The sequence below is a fragment of the Drosophila pseudoobscura genome, chromosome 2 (assembly GCF_009870125.1).
Source record: "Drosophila pseudoobscura strain MV-25-SWS-2005 chromosome 2, UCI_Dpse_MV25, whole genome shotgun sequence".
NCBI lineage: Eukaryota > Metazoa > Arthropoda > Insecta > Diptera > Drosophilidae > Drosophila > Drosophila pseudoobscura.
The window spans coordinates 30,779,345-30,799,083 of NC_046679.1; the positions used below are offsets into that span (position 1 = coordinate 30,779,345).

At 45.3% G+C, this 19,739-nt stretch overlaps 6 protein-coding genes across 17 annotated transcripts in view; 4 read left to right on the forward strand and 2 right to left on the reverse strand.

The window, feature by feature from the left end:
- Positions 1-918, forward strand: part of Dys (Dystrophin) — a 177,817-nt gene extending 176,899 nt beyond the window's left edge. For all 11 annotated transcript variants that reach the window (XM_033381406.1, XM_015182894.2, XM_015182898.2 and 8 more), the window contains one exon: positions 111-918. In XM_033381406.1, the coding sequence (XP_033237297.1) occupies positions 111-304 (194 nt within the window). In that variant the 3' untranslated portion in view covers positions 305-918. The remainder of the gene's footprint in view (positions 1-110) is intronic.
- A 1,935-nt stretch (positions 919-2,853) lies between these two features.
- Positions 2,854-5,571, reverse strand: Cpr92A (Cuticular protein 92A). The gene is made up of 3 exons (XM_001359999.4): positions 5,444-5,571; positions 3,917-4,710; positions 2,854-3,845 (listed from the first exon to the last, which is right to left on the reverse strand). The coding sequence occupies exons 2-3, from the start codon at positions 3,923-3,925 to the stop codon at positions 3,132-3,134; spliced, it is 723 nt and encodes a 240-aa protein (XP_001360036.3). The 5' UTR covers positions 3,926-4,710; positions 5,444-5,571; the 3' UTR covers positions 2,854-3,131.
- On the forward strand, positions 5,503-9,819 carry LOC6897986 (organic cation transporter-like protein). 2 transcript variants are annotated; one of them, XM_033381435.1, is made up of 6 exons: positions 5,503-5,702; positions 5,764-5,950; positions 6,017-6,275; positions 8,566-8,983; positions 9,043-9,549; positions 9,606-9,819. In XM_033381435.1, exons 1-6 carry the CDS (start codon positions 5,560-5,562, stop codon positions 9,721-9,723), a joined length of 1,632 nt encoding a protein of 543 aa, XP_033237326.1. In that variant the 5' UTR covers positions 5,503-5,559; the 3' UTR covers positions 9,724-9,819. The 2 variants fall into 2 exon arrangements, with proteins under 2 accessions (XP_033237326.1, XP_033237319.1); XM_033381428.1 differs by having other exon boundaries at positions 5,764-6,275.
- On the reverse strand, positions 6,628-7,250 carry LOC26533111 (uncharacterized). Its single transcript, XM_033381463.1, has 3 exons — positions 6,996-7,250; positions 6,858-6,939; positions 6,628-6,790 (listed from the first exon to the last, which is right to left on the reverse strand). The coding sequence occupies exons 1-3, from the start codon at positions 7,230-7,232 to the stop codon at positions 6,732-6,734; spliced, it is 378 nt and encodes a 125-aa protein (XP_033237354.1). The 5' UTR covers positions 7,233-7,250; the 3' UTR covers positions 6,628-6,731.
- An 810-nt stretch (positions 9,820-10,629) lies between the features above and the next one.
- On the forward strand, positions 10,630-19,143 carry LOC4803270 (uncharacterized). Its single transcript, XM_033376920.1, has 17 exons — positions 10,630-10,873; positions 11,346-11,554; positions 11,615-12,015; positions 12,082-12,487; positions 12,553-12,788; positions 12,840-13,275; positions 13,784-13,972; positions 14,031-14,190; positions 14,281-14,539; positions 14,610-15,021; positions 15,077-15,583; positions 15,649-15,756; positions 16,916-17,104; positions 17,162-17,610; positions 17,667-18,084; positions 18,143-18,649; positions 18,708-19,143. The coding sequence occupies exons 2-17, from the start codon at positions 11,379-11,381 to the stop codon at positions 18,832-18,834; spliced, it is 4,980 nt and encodes a 1,659-aa protein (XP_033232811.1). The 5' UTR covers positions 10,630-10,873; positions 11,346-11,378; the 3' UTR covers positions 18,835-19,143.
- LOC4803268 (organic cation transporter protein-like) lies at positions 13,611-15,829 on the forward strand. The gene is made up of 6 exons (XM_001360001.4): positions 13,611-13,972; positions 14,031-14,190; positions 14,281-14,539; positions 14,610-15,021; positions 15,077-15,583; positions 15,649-15,829. Exons 1-6 carry the CDS (start codon positions 13,830-13,832, stop codon positions 15,782-15,784), a joined length of 1,617 nt encoding a protein of 538 aa, XP_001360038.3. The 5' UTR covers positions 13,611-13,829; the 3' UTR covers positions 15,785-15,829.
- Positions 19,144-19,739: the final 596 nt, after the last annotated feature.

Below are 19,739 nucleotides of genomic sequence, written 5' to 3' on the forward strand. Positions count from 1 at the left end.
ACAAAACAATGAGTGTTGTCTTTTCTTATTTTTTGCAGCAGCAGAACAGCAGAAAGTCCTTAAAGATTAACCTTACTTATACCAAAATATCTGTGTTTTTGTTTGTTTAGAAAAAGCCAGTGGCCTGGTGACCATCATAACCGAACAGGAAGTGGAGAACAGCAGCCGCCAGAAGGAGGATCAGGAGGATGAGGATGAAGAGGAGACTTCGAGCAGCAGCAACACCACCACCACAAACACAACAACGACGACGGAGAAGACCTGTGTGGAGCTTAAGAGCAGCAAAAACCCCTTTGATACTTAACTGAAATCAGTCCAATCAAGATACGGATACAGTCCCCTATTTATACACAAAATATGCATGCGATTGAGGATTGAGGATCGATCCTTTTTAGTAGTTATGGAAAAGATACAACAGAAATCTATATATATAGTATATATACGATATATCGAGAGGATACATACATATTGAAAGCTGGAAATAATGCAGAAAAGATTAGGTTTTAAGCGATACATACATATACCCCATAAAGCTATACCCTCTACATATATATATATCTATAAAAATAATGGATGGAAGGAAGGAGGGAAGAACCTATATATCATAGCTGAAGCATAATCAGAAATTGTTAAAAGAAAGAGTATAAAATTTCAAATATTTCCGACTTAGAACCCCATACCATATCACTTTGGAAAAGCTTATGAAATAAGCCTTTCGAAATGTACAATCCAACAGAGTTTTATTCATAATTTTTTAATTCCTATTCTACTCTATTTATTCTCCACGTCGAGTCGATAGTTCTTGTGTATTATTTCTCTTAATATTATTTAATATTAATTATCTAGTATCTGTGCTAACTGAAAGTGTGTGCTGCAAAATGTTTTTAATTAAAGAAACTTATTATTGAACATCCCCCCGTCCTGTTTTGAGTTTAATTTCTGATGATGTGTAGATTTCTAGATACCTAAACAAATCATATGCTGACACGAATACGATCACCAAATGGACCACCTTTTTCTATTTCTAATCTTAACTCTAACATCTAACAGAATCCTATCATAAAACGAATCATTCCATTGATTGCAAACTAGTCAAATTATTCTAAACAAAAAATTTAAATAATGAACTACGAACAACCGCTTTAAAATACCATTAAAATACCTTAAAAAATACCACAAAAATACCACTTTAGATGTCTATTCAGAAAGAAATATCGCAATTTACCAATCAAATACGAGTATAACCACAAAAGAGAGTAACATTTTAACCCACAAAACAACATCAACATATAAAAATATACCTTCTAAAATATATATTATAGCAATACTTAGTTGAACTTCTATCTCTCTTGAAATATTTACACGTTTTTAGTTAACGAAATTAAGTACGAAAATATGGACAATATGGAACAGGATTTAGGAAACGGAACTTCTTCTTTTACATGTATCAAGCATTTGGTTTCAAACATTTTCCAACCCAAAAAGAAAAAAACAGACTATAAATCTAGAATGAATTATATACGATAATACCTACTAGAGATATACAGAATACGAATAGATGTGTAGCTATGATGTATCTTTAAAATGCAGTTAGCTAAATTTTCGAATCCCACAAATCCTAAAGGAGAGGAGTGTCCTACCAATAACCAATCACCAATCAAACTTTAATAAATGAAAACCCTCCGTTTCTAGTTATAAACAAATGAACCAAAACCCAATAATAACCCGATGAATGCTTAATCTATCGTAATCGAATAATTAGTCGAAAAAACCCACATATATGACCCGATAAAATAATATACCAAATATATCTAGATCGAAATACAATTTGTAGGAGTACTCGTACGAATTTAAGAGTTGAGAATATAGCCAAAAAGCTGCCAGAAGAAAAACTACTAATCATTTTGAATACATTTTTGAATACAACTTATATTTGTTTATTTGCTCAAAAGTCTTTTATACGGATACACAATATTATGTGTAATGAAATATCAGAAGCAAAAGCAATTCAAGCATATCCCAAAATAGTCTTCAGTGGAATCATTATCAAGTGGTTGTCTATGATAAACAATTTATACGATATATAGTTATGCATTATCCCGGGAAAGAAGGATTAGGGATGGAAGCCAAACAATCAACGAAGAAATTATGAATTATGAACAGTATATTGTGAGCTATATTAGCCGCTTATTTAACATATGGAAATATCTGATAAAATAGTAACTTATTCTAAGCAAATACTTAGCTAAATTGTGTCCAAATGCAAGCCCCTACCCCCCTAAAGAGCACAGCACTTTCCATGGTATGTATCTCAGCCTAAAGACCCCAAAAGAAACCCTTAGTTGAAGTATCTTATAGATCCATCGATCAGCAAATCAATCAGATAGACAAACGAGAGAGCCCCGAGAGCTTGGCGGCGACTAAATGCTATTTCCGTTGATTCGAAATTAATTTAGTGGGTAGCAGGCATATGACTCAATTGTACCTATCTTTTGATACCGTTTATTACAAAACTAAGGACTATAATCGTATTTAAATTGTATACCTAAAAAATAAATAGAGAAGGAGGAGAGAAGGGACAACTTTTTGAAGTCACGATATCGTATCACACATTTCAATCTGTTCTAGTACTATGCATAACATAACAAAACATATTATGATATGATATATACATTGGAACTACATTTATACATATAATACATACGACTATATGGTGGTGACGTTTATATACAACACATAATCGGAATAATTATACATACCATATATCATATATACGATATCTCATATAACATATACATATATGAAAAAAAAACAATTGCGATACAAGAATAAATAAAACACACATCAATTGCGTTAAAGAAACAGAAGGGAGTTTTAATGGATCTCTTGTTCTCTTGATTATTTATCTAGTTATCGCTACAGAATCTTTTACTAACGATAGCATATAGTATGTACATAGATCTAGTGGTTAAACCTTATAGACTTATAGACAATCTACACCACCAAGAACGCAGCAAAGGCAAAGGAGAGAGGCACGGAGAGTTACGGAGTAGCAGAAATAGAAGGAAAATCAAGTCAGATCAGATCAGATCAGAACAGAACAGTCGCCGCCACCGCCACCGTCTCTGTGTTTAGTGATGATAGTAGGCGTGGGGATCCACCGGGGCGGGTGCTGGATAGTGGGCGTACGGACTGTGTGCTAGGGCAGGATATGCTGGGTGGAAATGGTGTGCAGGAGCAGCCACGGGTACGGGCACAGGAGCTGGAGCTGGGGCTGGAGCTGGAGCTGGAGCATGATGACTATAAGCCAGAGGATAGGATAGCAGGGGAGCCTTGGGCACTGGCGGTAGAGGTGGAGCTGGCGCAGGTCCAGCCAGATGGAGTGGGATGGGTCCGTGAGCAGGTCCTGCCAGATGCAGAGGAGCTGGAGCAGGGGCAGGGGCAGGCTTGTAGGCCAGCGGCTCCTTTCGCACCACTGCGTTGAAGCCGTGATGCGGATCGGCTGTGTAGTCCACTGTGCGCTTGGTGCCATCGGGATCCACCACGGAATAGCTGCCCTTGACCACATCGCCATGCCGCGTCTCGTGCTGACTCTTCAGATCTCCCGTGTAGCCATCGTGGATGTCATAGCCAAAGGAATACTTGGGCTCGGGATCGTACGGCTCTGGTGCTGGTGCGGGCGCAGGCTTGGGTGCTGCATAAGGGCCAGGATGCGGGGCATACCCCCCGTAGGGCAGCAGGGCGGGACCGGGTCCAGGATGTCCGCCATAGTACGGACCAGGACCAGGTCCGGGACCGATGACACCAGCACAGGCAATGCCGAGCACGGCGCTCAGCAGGAATATCTGAGGGATACACACAGAGGCTTGGGGTTAGCGGGGGTCTTCACAGAGTAATCCACAGTACTAGAGCCAACCTTCAGCATAACGTTGTCCTGTGTGGCACAGGTATCCTCCACAGTTAACTCTCGGATCCCAAACGACGACGACAACGATGAACAATCGCTTTAGAAGAAGTAACCGAAACTGCAGACACTCGGATGGCGTTCTGGCAATTTATAGTCAAAACTGGCGGCAAATGTCGCCTGCTTCACATGGCGCAGCCAGCAATAAACTAATTTAAGATCAAGAGAGACGAGACCTGGCCACAGACCAGAAACCAGAGACCCAGAGACCAGAGACCAAAGACTAAGTTCAGCGATCATGCATATGGCGCAGACACAGATACAAACAAGTCGAGGAGTCGTTTATGGTGTCTGTGTCTGCGTGGTGGTGCCACCACCTGGCGGTACTGGCACTGGCACTGGCTTTGGCAAATCGTGTGCCTGGCTTCAACTTTGGCGCAGTTATCGTGTCGACTTAGAAAGGTTATTCTTCCGCTAAACCATTTAAAGGGACCTCACTCACAGCCACAGCCACAGCCACAGCCACTTGCCCTTTCACTTTTTTCTGCTTTTCGATTTCGATTCCCGCCTTTGGACGGACCTCAACTTTTCGGCAATTATGTGAAAATTTATTTCGCTTTACGACAATTGAAATGTTAAATTATCATATAGGCAGCGGTCTAGGACTTGCTTTTGTTGTTTCTTTTTTTGGTAATTAGTTTGCCCCCAGAAGAACAGGCTATGGGGTCTCCATATGAAATGGCAGTCGATGGCGCTGCGCGCATGCGCAAAAGGTCAGAGTGTCCGCAATTGAATTAAGAGTGTGCCTGGAAAGAGAGAGAGAGAGAGGGAAGACAGGGGTCGGGGTCTGCCTGCCAACATAGCCGCCTAATAAAGCGAAAGGTCAACGTGCTGATGTCGGCAGGCCAGGCCGAAACACTCGATATCTAAGCAAATAATGTCATTAATAATACTCTTTGATTGGGGGTACAGTACAAGTGAATGCACGAGAGGATATGGTAATATATATCTTGAAGGATTTCTATAGGAAGGAAACTGTAGATAATATTTTGTATCTATTACCTAATTGATTGCTTTAAAGTGCACTCCATGTTCTGCTCTAGCTATCATATACCATAGCCATACCCTTCACCACTTCCCACAGGCCAGTGTCTGCGACAATTCCACGTATATTTACCGTTTTGTGCGCTTAATTTATGGCCGCAAATTTGTATCTGCGATCGGTTAAGCCATTGACAGCTGCATGCATTGTTTTTCGCCATTGCATTGCAACGACAGCCACTCGTACTCCTAAGTATAGCAGGGAATCAAAGTCGTGCCAGTGGCTGTGGCTGTGGCTGTGTCATATGTTTTAACTATTTTTAGCCAGAAGATCAAAGCAATTGATCAACAAGAATGTCAGGCTAATGCAACAATGTCGCGAATGGAGGTTAACAGAGGGAAATGGCAGTGGAAATGAAACTGCAGATAATGCACAAGTCTTTGAGAGAAATGTGTTTACCCGACCCACATGTGGAGGCAGCTGTTTTTCACACGTACCTTGTACGAAAATTGCAGCAAAAAATCCTCAATTTGGTAGCCTCTTGGGGGCCCTTCACTCCAGTTGGACACTGATTTCGGCCAGTTTCGGTTCTAGTCGGAAAAGATTCCACCCCATGGACTTTATTGCAATTCTGGACAAGTGCGGAAACTATGGGAAATTCCAGGTTGTGATCCTATTGCTGTATGGCTATACGAATATTCTCGGATCGCTGCACTATTTCTCGCAGACTCTCATCACCTTTACGCCCGAGCATTGGTTAGTGTCACTGTCACAGATGCAGAAGTGCCCAAAGTGTATCCCAAATTACATTCCAAAGGTGTGCCCACGAAGATCTCACGGGCTTTGGTGTGGAGGAGCTGCGAACGGTGTACTCGAATGTCTCGCAACCATCCTGCACGCTCCTCGAGGATGTCATTAATGGCACGGGCATTGCCTCGGAGCATGGTGTCTGCACCGATTGGATATTCATACGGGAGAGCGGCTTCGAGAGCATCACCACGGAGGTGACTAATCCATGCCCTGCAACTTGGGCATCATCATCATCACCATTTTCCACCTTTCATTTTCAGCTGAATTGGGTCTGTGATAAGTCCCACCAGCCCGCTCTGGGACAGTCCTTGTTCTTTATGGGCTCCGTGGTGGGCACTTTGACCTTTGGCTTCCTGTCGGATCACATTGGTCGCCTGCCCTCCTTGCTGCTGGCCACCCTGTGCGGGGCGGCGGGTGACTTTATGACCTCCTTTGTCTACACTTTGCACTGGTTTGCAGTCGCCAGATTCGTTTCGGGTCTCTCCACGGATACCATGTACTATCTGATGTACATCTTGGGTGAGTACGAGCCGATATATATGTAGAAATCGTTAGTGGGACTCCTCGTGAATCGGAGAAAGTTCGTTTCATGTTCGAAGTTTTTATGTTGCTCCCTATTTCGATACCCATTGATTTCGTGTTTGATTCGCATCTTGTAGCATACTTCTGGGGATTAGTTAACTACATCAATATGTAGTTGTGGTCACGCGTTCGACCTTTTTTGTTTAAAATTATTTAAAAATAATGCAATAAAACTACTCCCTTTAGAATTTCTTAATCCTATAGAAAATTGATTCATTTATCGCATACAATTTTTTCATTCATTCATTTCCATTGGAAACGCTTTAGACGGCAGTAAACTGAACAGCAGTTCTGAAATGGTTCCATTATTTATACTGATAATTTATGGTCTTTTATATATTAATTTTGATTTATAAGATATAGTTTCCATGATCTAGACATATGTAGCTGGAACTAAGGCCAGTTCGATCTCCAGTAATTGAGCGCTCTAAACACGCAAAAAACTTGTATAACTGAAAGCACAGGAAATAAGTAACCGAAAAACCATATATCAAAGTAATTGGGCCACTTGATACCTACTTGGTATAATTATGGTTAAAACCAACACGATTGGCAAGAAATTGCTAATAACCATACCCACTAAGAACACTCCTCCATAGTCCTGCAGAAACAATAAGCCAAATTGGAAAGGATAAGATAAGGAATCACTCCACTCACCTTCCACACGCCAAACAGCAGCAGAACCCCACTCAGAGTGTGTATTATCGCAGCAACAAACACAATCATACAAAACACATACCAAAATTTTTCATAACTGACAATCGTGCCATCCTCCGGTTTCTTACGTTGCGATATGAAATATACAGAGAGAAGGAACCAACATGGTCCCGAGATCAAGTTCCATGCTCCCAAAACAATGGAAACTGCTCTATCATCACATTGTTTAGCACACATTGTGGTCAATTTTGGAATCTGTAGAAATATACATGGGTACTATACTCTGACTTCAATATTATCTGTCTGACTGTACTTAGTTTTGAAAGTCTCCTATGATCGAGACCGATGATTTTCCATATCATTGGTCCCCTGCTCTGCTGGCCATCCTCCATTTCTGCACAGTCTGTACAATGCTATAGCGTGATAGGGAGGGTCCGGCCCACTGACTGGCATCCCAAAAAAGGACCAAGGCTTTTGGTGTTGGTGTCGCCCTTGCAGTACTCCTTGCAGATACTCGTATGCTTCCCATATTCATATGCAGGAACGTTTGAGACTACCCTGTTCTGGTTCCCTCCCCTTTGTATCGGAATTTTTTGATTAGAAAACAATGCAATACTGAAAACACTGTGAGAAAGCTGTCAGAATAGTTTAAATCACTCATAAAGCCGGAAAAAAATTCCAATATGTCGGAGCCTAGTGACCTAGTAAACGATGAAGACGATGGCTGGACTACGGACAGCGAGTGCGATATGGGAGAGCCAAATGAATGGATTTTAGACGACACTGATGATGAAGAAGAGCAGCACCCGCAAGACGATAACTCTTGGGACTATCTGTTGCTTGGCATAGTGCTGGTGCTGTTGCTGGTCCGCGCCTTGCACAAGTCCCAGCTCCCCTACTTTGTCCAGTGCATTAAAAATGACCTGGATCGTGAGCCGAGACCGCCACCGCTAACGAAATTCGGTTGGCTGCTTTATAATGGGCTGATGGGGATCACTTCTGTGGTCCTCTATAGGCTGTTCCGATGCCGGGCAAACGTAATGTAGTGAGAGCGTCAGCATTTGCTCCAACAGAAGAGCTCCAGAGAAGCTCCAACAGAGGGAGCGTGCCCTTATGCAGAACTTGCCCTCATCCTCCTCCTGGCACTACTCGCATTCTAAATAATAAATCAGAACATAATAAATCCGTTTGGTTTCTGGCGGTGTAAGTGGAGGGTATCGCGGCATAGCAGTTTGTGGCCAGCGATGTTCCAGCTGCTGGCGCGATGCACGCGATTGTGGATGCAGTGTGGATGCATCCATGCGGCAACACCCAAACGGGTAAGGCCGTTACCAGAGCAGCGCAGGGCACGAAAGAGTAAATGTTAAATATTAGGCACACTTCGGGGAATATATCATAAAATATGCTCTCAGAAGGATTCCTTCTTACAATTCTTGATCTCTATTGGGAGGTGCGATCATCGGTTTTCAATTAACTTTCAACAGGGTTCCCGGTTCCATTGATCGTTTAAGACTTGAGTGGCAGCACCTTTAATACCCAAAGTCTCATCTCTATACCATCCCCTTTCTAGTCTTTGAGTACCTAAGTCCTAAAAGTCGTACCTTCGGCCTCAACATCATCCTGGCTGTTTTCTACTGCTTTGGACTGATGACTTCGCCCTGGGCCGCCATCTGGATTGGCAACTGGCGTCGCTACCTCTGGCTGGCCTCGTTGCCCGCTCTGGGAGTCCTGGTATATCCTCTGCTCATCTGCGAGAGCGCCCAGTGGCTGCTCACCAAAAAGAAGTACGACGAGGCGGTGGCCTGCCTCAAGCGAGTTGCCAAGTTCAATGGCAGACAAGTGGAGGACTCCGCCTTCGACGAGTTCGTGAAGTACTACCGCGAGAAGACGATCGAGGAGGAGAAGGTGAACAGCCAGGAGGACACTTTTCTGGGAATGTTCAGGACCCCCCGCCTGCGTCGGTTTACACTGACTTTGCTGCTGAAGTCGTGAGTGTTTGGATTGCGATATATCCCAAAGACTCTGAGAAACAGTGTTCCGTTGACAGGGTCATAATCACGCTCTCCTGCGATGTAATAAACCGAAACATGGAGGGTTTGGGCACGTCTCCCTTCAAGCTGTTCTCCTTCACATCGATCGCCTATCTGCCCGCCGGAGTGGCCATCCTCCTGCTGCAGAACAAGATCGGACGCAAGGGCATGGCCTGCACGGCTCTCCTTGCCGGTGGAATCATCACCACGGCAACGGGCTGCCTCATAGCCTTTCTCGATCCCCAGCAGAATGCCGTCCTCCTGGCCATCATGGTGGCCCTGGGCCGCTTCGGAGCCACCGTCTCCTACGACGCGGAGATCCAGTACGCGGCGGAGATCCTCCCCACCAGCGTCCGGGGAAGAGCTCTGTCCAACATCCATGTGGCGGGTCTGGCCTCCAGCTCCGTGGCATTCTATGTGATCTACCTGGCGCAATACTACAAGCCCCTGCCATCGATCTTCATCAGCTGCCTGATGTTCTTTGGCGCTGGCCTATGCCTCACGTTGCCAGAGACATTGGATAAGTATGTCCTTGAATATATCTGTGTATACCATTCATTCATTCTATTCTTAACTTCAGGAAACTTCCAGAGAACCTGGCGGATGGTGAGAGCTTCGCCTTGAACGAAAGTTTCTTTTACTTTCCCTGCTTTCACAGAAGACAAAAACCCAAAGAAAATGCTGTTGATACTGCCTAAAATATATCACAGAGCGATGATTTGTTTGCTTTTAATATTTGTAGAGAATTAAGTGGCAGCGTATTATTATAATCCGATAACTGCTGATTGCTTTCATGATTACACTCATTTTCACAGCCAAAAGTTGCAATATTTTTCCATCCCATCGCATCGCATCGTATCGCTTTGGAGATATCTGGTAGGCAAACTCTACAAATGCAAAAGCCAGGCCTATCCACATGCAATCGCTGCCTACTGCGACGTCATAATAAAACAATAATAATAACAATAAGAGTCGGCAAATTGCATCGCATGCTAGAAATCGGCGAACCCAAAAATCTATATTTATCTCCTCGTTCCAGCGGACAGTGTCGCCAACATTTCTTCCTGACTTTTTTGTTGCTTTTGCTACCCCTTAATTAAAAGTAGAATATGTGGAAAAAGAGATGGTTGGTTGCAGATAATTTATTGGGTCAAACGATGTGTACAGCTGAGAGCAGAGCAAAGGAGTAACCGAAGCTACCACCTACCTGGTGATTATGGAGAGAAATTTCCCAGAATTATCCCCACAAAGAATACCACCCCAGAATGTGCAATATCGAAGTAAAAAGCACAACCGAAAGAACCAAAGAATCGCTGACAGAGATACGAACCAAATTGGGCATAAAACCATGAGCCATGCTCCAAAATAAGTGGAAACAAGAATCTATCAACGTACTCCTCCCAACACATTTTGGTAAAGACTGGAATCTAAAAATCTGTCTGACAGACTGGATTGTAGATTTCTGTACACCCTTTCTGTATATCTCCTTACTGGGCATCCCCTATTCGATACACTCTGCTATAGCAGTGCCGCATGCTTTTGTGCTATTTTGTTTTGTCTGAATCTGAATCTGAATCGAGAGCCTCTCAAATCCAACTCTACTTTCGTTCCGTGCGGTTGACATTGCAATTTCGCGGCAGACTCCCATAAGAATTAACGATAAAGCAGCGGTCACTGACTGAGTTTATTCCATTATTCTACTAGTACTTCTGTACAGATTCAGGTGCAGACGACAGGGTGCGTGAAGGTCTGTTTCTTATCGCAATTTTTAAGCCAATTTTCGACACCTTTTTGAGACCTGAGCCCCGAAAGATTAGAGCTGCCAGTCGAAAACTGCAGGTCGTATGTGTAAGTTCTGTTTTCGCGAAGAGAGTGTCAAAGCTTTTATTCCTTAAATGGAGAGAAAGAACAGATGATCAAAAAGCTGAAAAGTGATTATTGAAGTTGGTTTTCATATGATTGGGCACTTCCATTGTGCCACTAAAATATATAGTGATGTAATGGGAATATATAACACAGTTTTGTGACACTTTTCCAAAGCCGATTATTACGGATGATCTATGGAAAATGGCTTCATAAAAGCGTTCTCTGTGGCAAACAGAAATCCGCATCTGTTTTCCATCTCTCTGACGAGGCTTCAGCTGTCAAACTCATAATTTATCCAAATTATTTCTGATCTGAAGCTGAGACGGAAAGAAATAGAACAGCTGCTCTGTCGCTCCGTCGCTTAGCTACTAATTGGCTTTTGTAATTAAAAGCGCGAAAGATGAACAGAGAAACGGGTCTCATTTCCCATTCCCATTTTCCCATTTCATCGCAGAGTGCAGAGTGCAGAGAGTGGAGGGCAAAGTGAATGCAAGTGGTGCGAGTGCGGAATCACACCATGCTGGAGGTCGACAAAATACTGGAGAAATGCGGCGACTGCAATCGCCTGCAGCTGCTGATGCTGCTGCTCTTCTGTTTGATCAATATGCTGTCTGCCCTGCACTACTACTCCCAGACGATCATCAGTTTTGTGCCCAAATATTGGTAAAACAATACCTAACACCAGCCACCATGACGCATACTTGATATTAATCATACGCTTAGGTGCGCGGATGGTCTGCCAGTTGGCAGCAAGCCTCCCAGTGAGTCAAGCTGCGTTTCTTCGGCACAGAATGGCAGTGGCAGTAGTACCTGTCACGGCTATGACTACGAGCTCTTCATGGGCTACGAGAGCTTCACCTCGGACATGAACTGGATCTGCGAGGACGCCTGGAAGCTCACCCTCGGCCAGTCCATGTTTTTTGTGGGTTCCGTGGTGGGCACCCTGGTGCTGGGATTCCTCGCGGATGTGGTGGGTCGTTTGCCCATTCTGGTGGTGGCCAATATGATTGCCATGGTCGGAAATCTGCTGACCATCTGGGGGACCAATCTCACGCTCTTCTGTGTCTTCCGTTTGGTCTCTGGCTTTGCCACGGACAGCAACTTTGTGATGATGTATATACTGGGTGAGTGCGGAAGATCTCTTTCCCATATCCCATACCCCTCTTTACAGTATGCCTCGGATCTTTCAGTCATGGAATACATGCGTCCCACCTTGCGCACAGTGGGCCTCAGCCTCTGCATTGGTTTCTTCTATTGTCTGGGGTCCATGGCCGCTCCCTGGATTGCCGTCCTGATGCACAGCTGGCAGGGTTTCCTACTGGCCACTTCGCTGCCCTTCCTGTTGGTGCCCTTCTTCTATCTGATCGTCCCGGAGAGCATCCAGTGGCTGATCTCCAAGCAGAAGTACGACCGCGCTGTGGTCTGCCTGAAGCGCGTGGCCAAGATCAATGGCCGGCAGGTGGACGAGAGCAGCTACCAGGAGTTCATCGAAGAGTGCAAGTTCAGCCAGCAGCACACCAAAGCCACCCCCAATCTGCTGGATCTGTTCAGGACCCCGCGTCTTAGAAGGAACACCCTCATTCTCTTCTTCAAATCGTGAGTGGCTGCATCTATATATCTGATTTCTGATTTGATTTCTGTTCGGGATTCTCCCGATTTAGCATGGTCATTACCCTCTGCTATGATGCCGTCTCTCGCAACGTTCAAGGTCTTGGCATTTCGCCATTTCTGATGTTCTCGCTGAGCGCCACCACCATTCTGCCGGCCTGTCTGCTGATCATCGCCCTCCAAGATCGGATCGGACGCAAGGCCATGGCCTCCATTTCGCTCCTGCTGAGTGGAATATTCATCTCGGTGACGGGTGGCATACTCTTTGCTTCCCCTGCCACAGATAAGAGTGAGGTGCAACCCAAAGAATAACCACATATAATCCCCCCTTCTCTTACAGCCACCACTCTGCTGGTCAGCCTCTCGGTTGTGGGTCGCTTTGGGGTGACAGTCGCCTATAACTCCGGGGCTCAATATGCCACTGAACTGATTCCCACGTGTGTCAGGGGACAGGGTGTGGCTGCGGTGCATGTGGCTGGCTATGCCTTCACCTTCTTCAGCGCCTTCATCCTGTACACTCGGAGCATCTTTTCCCCTATGCCGGAGATCATCCTGGGCCTGATCTCGCTCCTTGGAGCCTGCCTGTGTCTCTTGCTGCCAGAGACACTGCATCGGACGCTCCCCACATCCCTGGAGGATGGCGAGAACTTTGGCAAGAATGATCGCTGGTTTTCCTTCAGCTTCACGGAGCAACGCACTCAGTCGGCCACCACCTTGGCCTCTGGGCACAACACCAAGATCCATTCGAATTCCACGGATTCGGCGGTTTACTTTTGATTAGATTTTAAGCTGGGATGAAGGTAATTGATCTTCATTATACGCGTATGTAGCTGTAGGCCGTCTTCAGAAGATGTCACTGAACGATTCCAAGGTATTATATACCGATCGATTGAATAAACATATGGATAGACCTTTCAGTGTTTTGGTAGGCGAAACATCTGTGATTCTGCCTGTGATTCGCGTGACCAATGTTTGTACAGCCTGCCCCATTGTTTCTATTTGCTCAGCGGATTGAGACATAAAACACCTTTCAAGATATGCGAACTACTAGAATATTTTATTCTTTTATGGTCTGTAGAAGCACTCCACGAAAAATCTCCAGTCGGCAAACACTGCACAGCCGTTCCCAGACGGACGTCGGGGAATTCTCTCATCACCAAAGAACTTTCTCATCATCGTAGCAGCAGTAGCAAGATAAAGATATAGCGATTATTTGCAGTGTATATAGCCCCCACGAGACAGATGGGTACATCTATATATCTAGTTGGTTAGATCCCCCGTCAGGTCATCAGTCGTTGGCCAGCGATCGCCGGTGCAGCAGCAACCAACAATGGATGTCGAACGTGTCCTCGAAAAGTGTGGGAACTTTGGTCGCTACCAGATCCTGCTCCTGGGACTCTATGGATATACGAATATAGTGTCTTCGTTGCATTATTTTTCACAGACAATCATCAGTTTTACGCCCGCTCACAGGTGTGTCCAGAAATAGGTCCATCCATAAGCAGATCGTGTAACTCCTTTCCCTTGGCAGATGCTCTCTTCCCGGTGAAGACTTCTCGGAAAATGCCACTTCTCTGGTAGATTCCTGCAGCTATATCCATTGGGACCCGGATCTTTCCTTCCAGCGGGAGTCCAGATGCCAGTCGTGGCATTTCGACAAAGAAAGCGGCTACGAGAGCATCACCACAGAAGTTCGTATCTGAGTATCTGAGTCGAATCCCCAAAAGTAGAAAACACTTTCTGCTGATCTGACACTCACATCCGAAATTGTGTTCCCACAGCTCGAGTGGGTCTGCGACGATGCCTACCAGCTGGCCGTGGGTCAGTCTTTCTTCTTTGTGGGCTCTGTGCTGGGAACGATCTTCTTTGGATATCTGGCCGATCGGATCGGACGTCTGCCAGCCTGTGTGATAACCACGCTGACTGGTGCCTTGGGAGACTTTCTCACGTCCTTCGTGAGTTCTCTGCCCTGGTTTTCCGCCACTCGTTTCATGTCGGGCCTCTCCACGGACACCCAATATGTGTTGATGTATATTTTGGGTAGGTATTTGGAAAGCACTTTCCCTCTCCCTCCCAAGAATCCATATATAAGAGATTCACTTCGTTTCAGTCTTTGAGTACCTCAGTCCTAAGCATCGCACCTTTGGCCTGAACATCATTCTGGCCGTCTTCTACTGCTTTGGCCTGATGATTTCCCCCTGGATGGCCATTTGGTTGGGAAATTGGCGTTTGTACCTCTGGGCTGCTTCCCTTCCCGCCTTGGGGGTGCTCGTGTATCCCTTTTGCCTCTTTGAGAGCGTCGAGTGGCTGCTGACGAAGCACAAATTCGACAGAGCTGTCCATTGCCTGAAACGTATTGCCAAATTCAATGGCCGACATGTGGAGGACTCCGTTTTCGATGAATTCGTGAAGCACTACCGCGAGAAGATGAACCGAGTGGAGACCACATCCGCGGACACGTTTATGGGGATGCTAAGGACGCCCCGATTGAGGAAGTTCACTATCATATTGTTCCTCAAATCGTGAGTGATTCCTCCTTTTCTCTTAGAAGTACTGCAATCTTTTCTCTCCTCTTAGAATGATCATCACGGTGGCCTTCGATATCCTCAGTCGTAATGTGGAGGGCGTTGGCACGTCCCCCTTCCTGCTCTTCTCCTACACGGGCTTCTGCTACCTTCCGGCAGGACTCACCATCATCTTCTTCCAGAACATCATCGGGCGCAAGGGCATGGCCTGTGCCTCGCTCTTTGTGGGTGCCATCATCACAGCGGCCACAGGTTACCTCGTAGCCACACTCGACCCTTCGGAGTATGCCCTGATCCTGGCCTTCATGGTGGGTCTCGGGCGATATGGCGCTGTCGTGGCCTATGATGCGGAGGCCCAGTACGCGGCGGAGATCATTCCGACGAGTGTCCGGGGACGAGGTGTGGCCAACATCCACGTGGTGGGATATGCATTTGGGTTCTTCAGCTCGTATATTATTTTCCTGGGTACCATTTTCAAGCCACTGCCATCGCTTTTCATCAGTGTTTTGCTTTTTATTGGGGCTGCACTGTGTCTCACGCTGCCAGAGACTCTGCACAAGTGAGTTTTTCATTTAAGGATCTTCGATCTATAGTTGGTATATCTTTTTTACGCTTTTCCCTTAGGACCCTCCCGCAGACACTTCAAGAAGGCGAGATGTTTGCCAAGGATGAGAAATGGTACTTCTTTCCCTGCTTTCAGCGAAGAGAAAGCCAGCACAAAACCGAATCTCAGTTGGAGGCGGCCAAACGGATTAAATAATTATCTAAATAAACAAAATATATATACAAGAAATATTTGCTTTAAGCTTAGAAAATCTTTATGAAAGATGACTTTTAAAGATCTTACAGACAAAGACTAATCCCGCAACCCAGACAGTCGTAACATAGTGTCTCTAAAACGATTATACCCACCCTTAAGATAGGGATCCTAAGTTGTCTGCCCTGGGGATTTGATATATGGATATCATGCACCTGGTTCCGGAACTTTTATGGACCTCTCCCCCTCTCTCTCTCTCTCTCTCTCCCTCTTTTGAGATAAATGAACTCTGTTGTCATTTTCGAGAGTCTTCGGTTGGCGCCCCGTCAGCCACTTTGTAATCTATACTATATATAATCTATATCTCTGGATCTCTATATCCTATAAACATGTCAGGCGACAAACAAAAGAATTTTCAGCATCTCTCTCGCTGGCCTAATCCTCGGAGGCAACAAACGACGCTGAGGCGTGACTTACAGTATGCCAGCGGCTAAATCTATTATAAATCTAAGACAAAACAAACAACAGTCGAAAATCGCGAGAAAGTACAGAGAACTTCGGGGGGCAGTCGGCCAAGTTAAATGCCTGATAAGCGGGGGGCTATCACACGACACATAAGACGCATTTCACCAGAGCCCTCCACCCCACCCCAAAAATTACAAAGCCAAGGCCAAGAGACCTTATGAATGAATGAATGAAAGAGTGAATGATTGGATGTAATATTACATTATAAGCCATCTTGATCGGCAGTGATCTTTATATACCCAAGGGTTTTCATGGGTCCGGTTTTTTGTGGGTGTGTTCGTTCACCTTTTCGAATGGTGGAATGTTCGCTCGCGAGTCGTCTGTTGAGCTCTTGGTAAACATCACACACCCCAAAACAGCAGCAGCTGCAAAGAGAGATAGCCAATCTCCCATCTAGCCAGTAGCTGTTACTAATTACACATCCTAATCAGAATCCGTGCGCTTTATACTAAGTATAAAAGGCTCTGGTCGGTAGAGGCCCAGCGTCAAAATACTGCCTCGCACCGAGACAGAATGTAGCTGCTGTCTTGCCTCACAGAACAGAACAGAACAGAACAGAACAGACTCTGCTGCATCTCTCTCCATAGAATATCTGTTGTCCGAAAAGTAATTGTGTTTTTTTCAAAGTGAAGTTCTGGTATTCCCCAGTCAAAGCATGGATTTCGATCGTGTGCTTGAAAAGTGCGGGAACTTTGGTAGATTCCAATTTGTAATACTCATACTCTATGGCTATACGAACATTCTCAGTTCCTTGCACTATTTCTCGCAAACCCTCATTACTTTCACACCAGAGCATTGGTAAGTCTCTAGAGAAGCACAAACCCTGGATCTTCTTTAACTTCTACTCTCCCATAGGTGCTCCCATGATGACCTCATGGGTCTCAGTGCCGAGGATCTACGCTCTATCTACTCCAATGTCTCCCATTCCTCGTGTACTCCCCTGCAAGGCGTCATCAATGGCACTGGCATACCCGCAGATTCCTCGGAGATCTGTCAGGACTGGATCTTTGAGCGAGAGAGTGGCTACGAGAGTCTCACCACGGAATTAAAGTGGGTCTGCGACAAGTCCCACCAGCCGGCAGTAGGACAGTCTTTCTTCTTTCTGGGCTCTGTGGTGGGGACCATTACCTTTGGCTTTCTATCGGATCACATCGGGCGACTGCCAGCCATGTTGATGGCCACTCTTTCCGGTGCCACGGGGGACTTTATGACCTCCTTTGTGCACACTCTCCCATGGTTTGCCTTCTCTAGATTTGTGTCTGGCTTGTCCACGGATACCATGTACTACCTGATGTACATTTTGGGTAAGAGTCCACAGAGATCTCCAACCATCCATGGATTCATTCGATTCTTTCCTCAGTCTTCGAGTACTTGAGCCCCAAGCGCCGTACCTTCGGCCTCAATATAATCCTCGCTGTTTTCTACTGCTTTGGACTGATGACTTCCCCCTGGGCCGCCATCTGGATTGGAAACTGGCGTCGCTACCTCTGGCTGGCCTCGTTGCCCGCTCTGGGAGTCCTGGTATATCCTCTGCTCATCTGCGAGAGCGCCCAGTGGTTGCTCACCAAAAAGAAGTACGACGAGGCGGTGGCTTGCCTCAAGCGAGTGGCCAAGTTCAATGGCAGACAAGTGGAGGACTCCGTCTTCGATGAGTTCGTGAAACACTACCGCGAGAAGATGAATCAACAGGCTCAGGTGAACAAACAGAGGGACACTTTCCTGGGCATGTTCAGGACCCCGCGCCTTCGTCGGTTTACCTTGACTTTGCTGCTGAAATCGTAAGTGATTTGAGGAGATTTTCAAAGGAAAAGTATAAACCAATGGTTCTGCATTTAGTGTCATCATAACCCTCTCGTACGATGTGATCAACCGCAATATGGAGGGTCTGGGCACGTCCCCCTTCAAGCTGTTTTCCCTCACATCCAGCGTGTACCTACCCGCGGGCTTTGCGATCCTCCTGCTGCAGAACCGGATCGGTCGCAAGGGCATGGCCTGCGGGGCACTCTTCGTGGGTGGCATCATCACTGCCGTTACGGGATTCCTCATCGCCTTCCTCGATCCCAAGGAGAATGCTATCCTGCTGGCCTGCATGGTGGCTCTGGGACGCTTTGGCAGCACCGTTTCCTACGACGCGGAGATCCAGTACGCGGCGGAGATCATCCCCACCAGCGTGCGGGGACAGGCAGTGTCCAATATCCATGTGGTGGGCCTGGCCTCCAGCTCCCTGGCATTCTATGTGATCTACCTGGCGCAGTACTACAAGCCCCTGCCATCGATCTTCATCAGTTGCCTGATGTTCTTTGGCGCGGCTTTATGTCTATCCCTACCCGAAACCCTGCACAAGTAAGTCTGAACCTTGGAGATCTTTCGGAACTATGGAATAATCGTATGTTTCCCTTAGAAAACTACCCGAAAGCCTGGCCGATGGCGAGGTGTTTGCCATGAACGAGAGCTGCTTTTACTTCCCCTGCTTCTATAAGCGCCGCGATGGCCTCACAAAGCATGCGGATCTCAAGTCTGAACCCTAGAGAACACTCCTCAACTAATAAAACTGATAATCTGATGATAAACGAATAACCTGATGATGAGCCCAACAAATAATGTTGGGTTTCGCCCGTAACTGAATGGTCTGATAGGTAATATTACTCATGTGAAGGATGCATAGTAATAGTAAACCATAACCGTTGTTTAGAAAACACTCTTATCTAATATATCCTATACCCCGTATATACCACAAACAGAACTGCTAAATATCTATCTACTAATCTATGTTCTAATTTTCTTCACGTTTTATAATGTATATATTATGTTAAATAAAATATTATGATATATCCTGATATGAAAATAGAAAAATATTCTGACATATCTTAGATCTTTCGATCCCCAGAGTGCTATTTGTCTTAAGTTTGTCGTATTTTAAAGAAGATCCTTAAAAGAGTTATGATTTTGGCAGTACGGTCTCAAGTTTTAATCTTTTACGAAGAGCTATTACGTCTGTCCATAAGAACCGTCGTGCATAAGGACTAATCTTATCTACCAGGTTCCTGAAAGTCATTACAACGAATCATTACTATCTAAAAGTTTAATGTGCCGTGAAAGAAGACTTTCTAGTCCTATATAAGAAACTACATATTCTCCTATCGTTTTAAAACATAAGTTATACTTCCAACTCTTAGAAATATTAATCAAATCCCGAATAAATGATAGAAAACTCTCTTCCATATGGACGGACAGACAGACATGGCTCAATAGACTCGGCTATTGATACTGATCAAGAATATATAGACTTCATAGGGTCGGAAAAGCTTCCTTCTGGACGTTACACACATCCATTTTCACCACAAATCTAATATACTCCAATACTCATTTCGAATATCGGGTATAAAAACACTCTTCCCAAAGCAAACTATGGCTATCATTTTTTTGTTCTTTT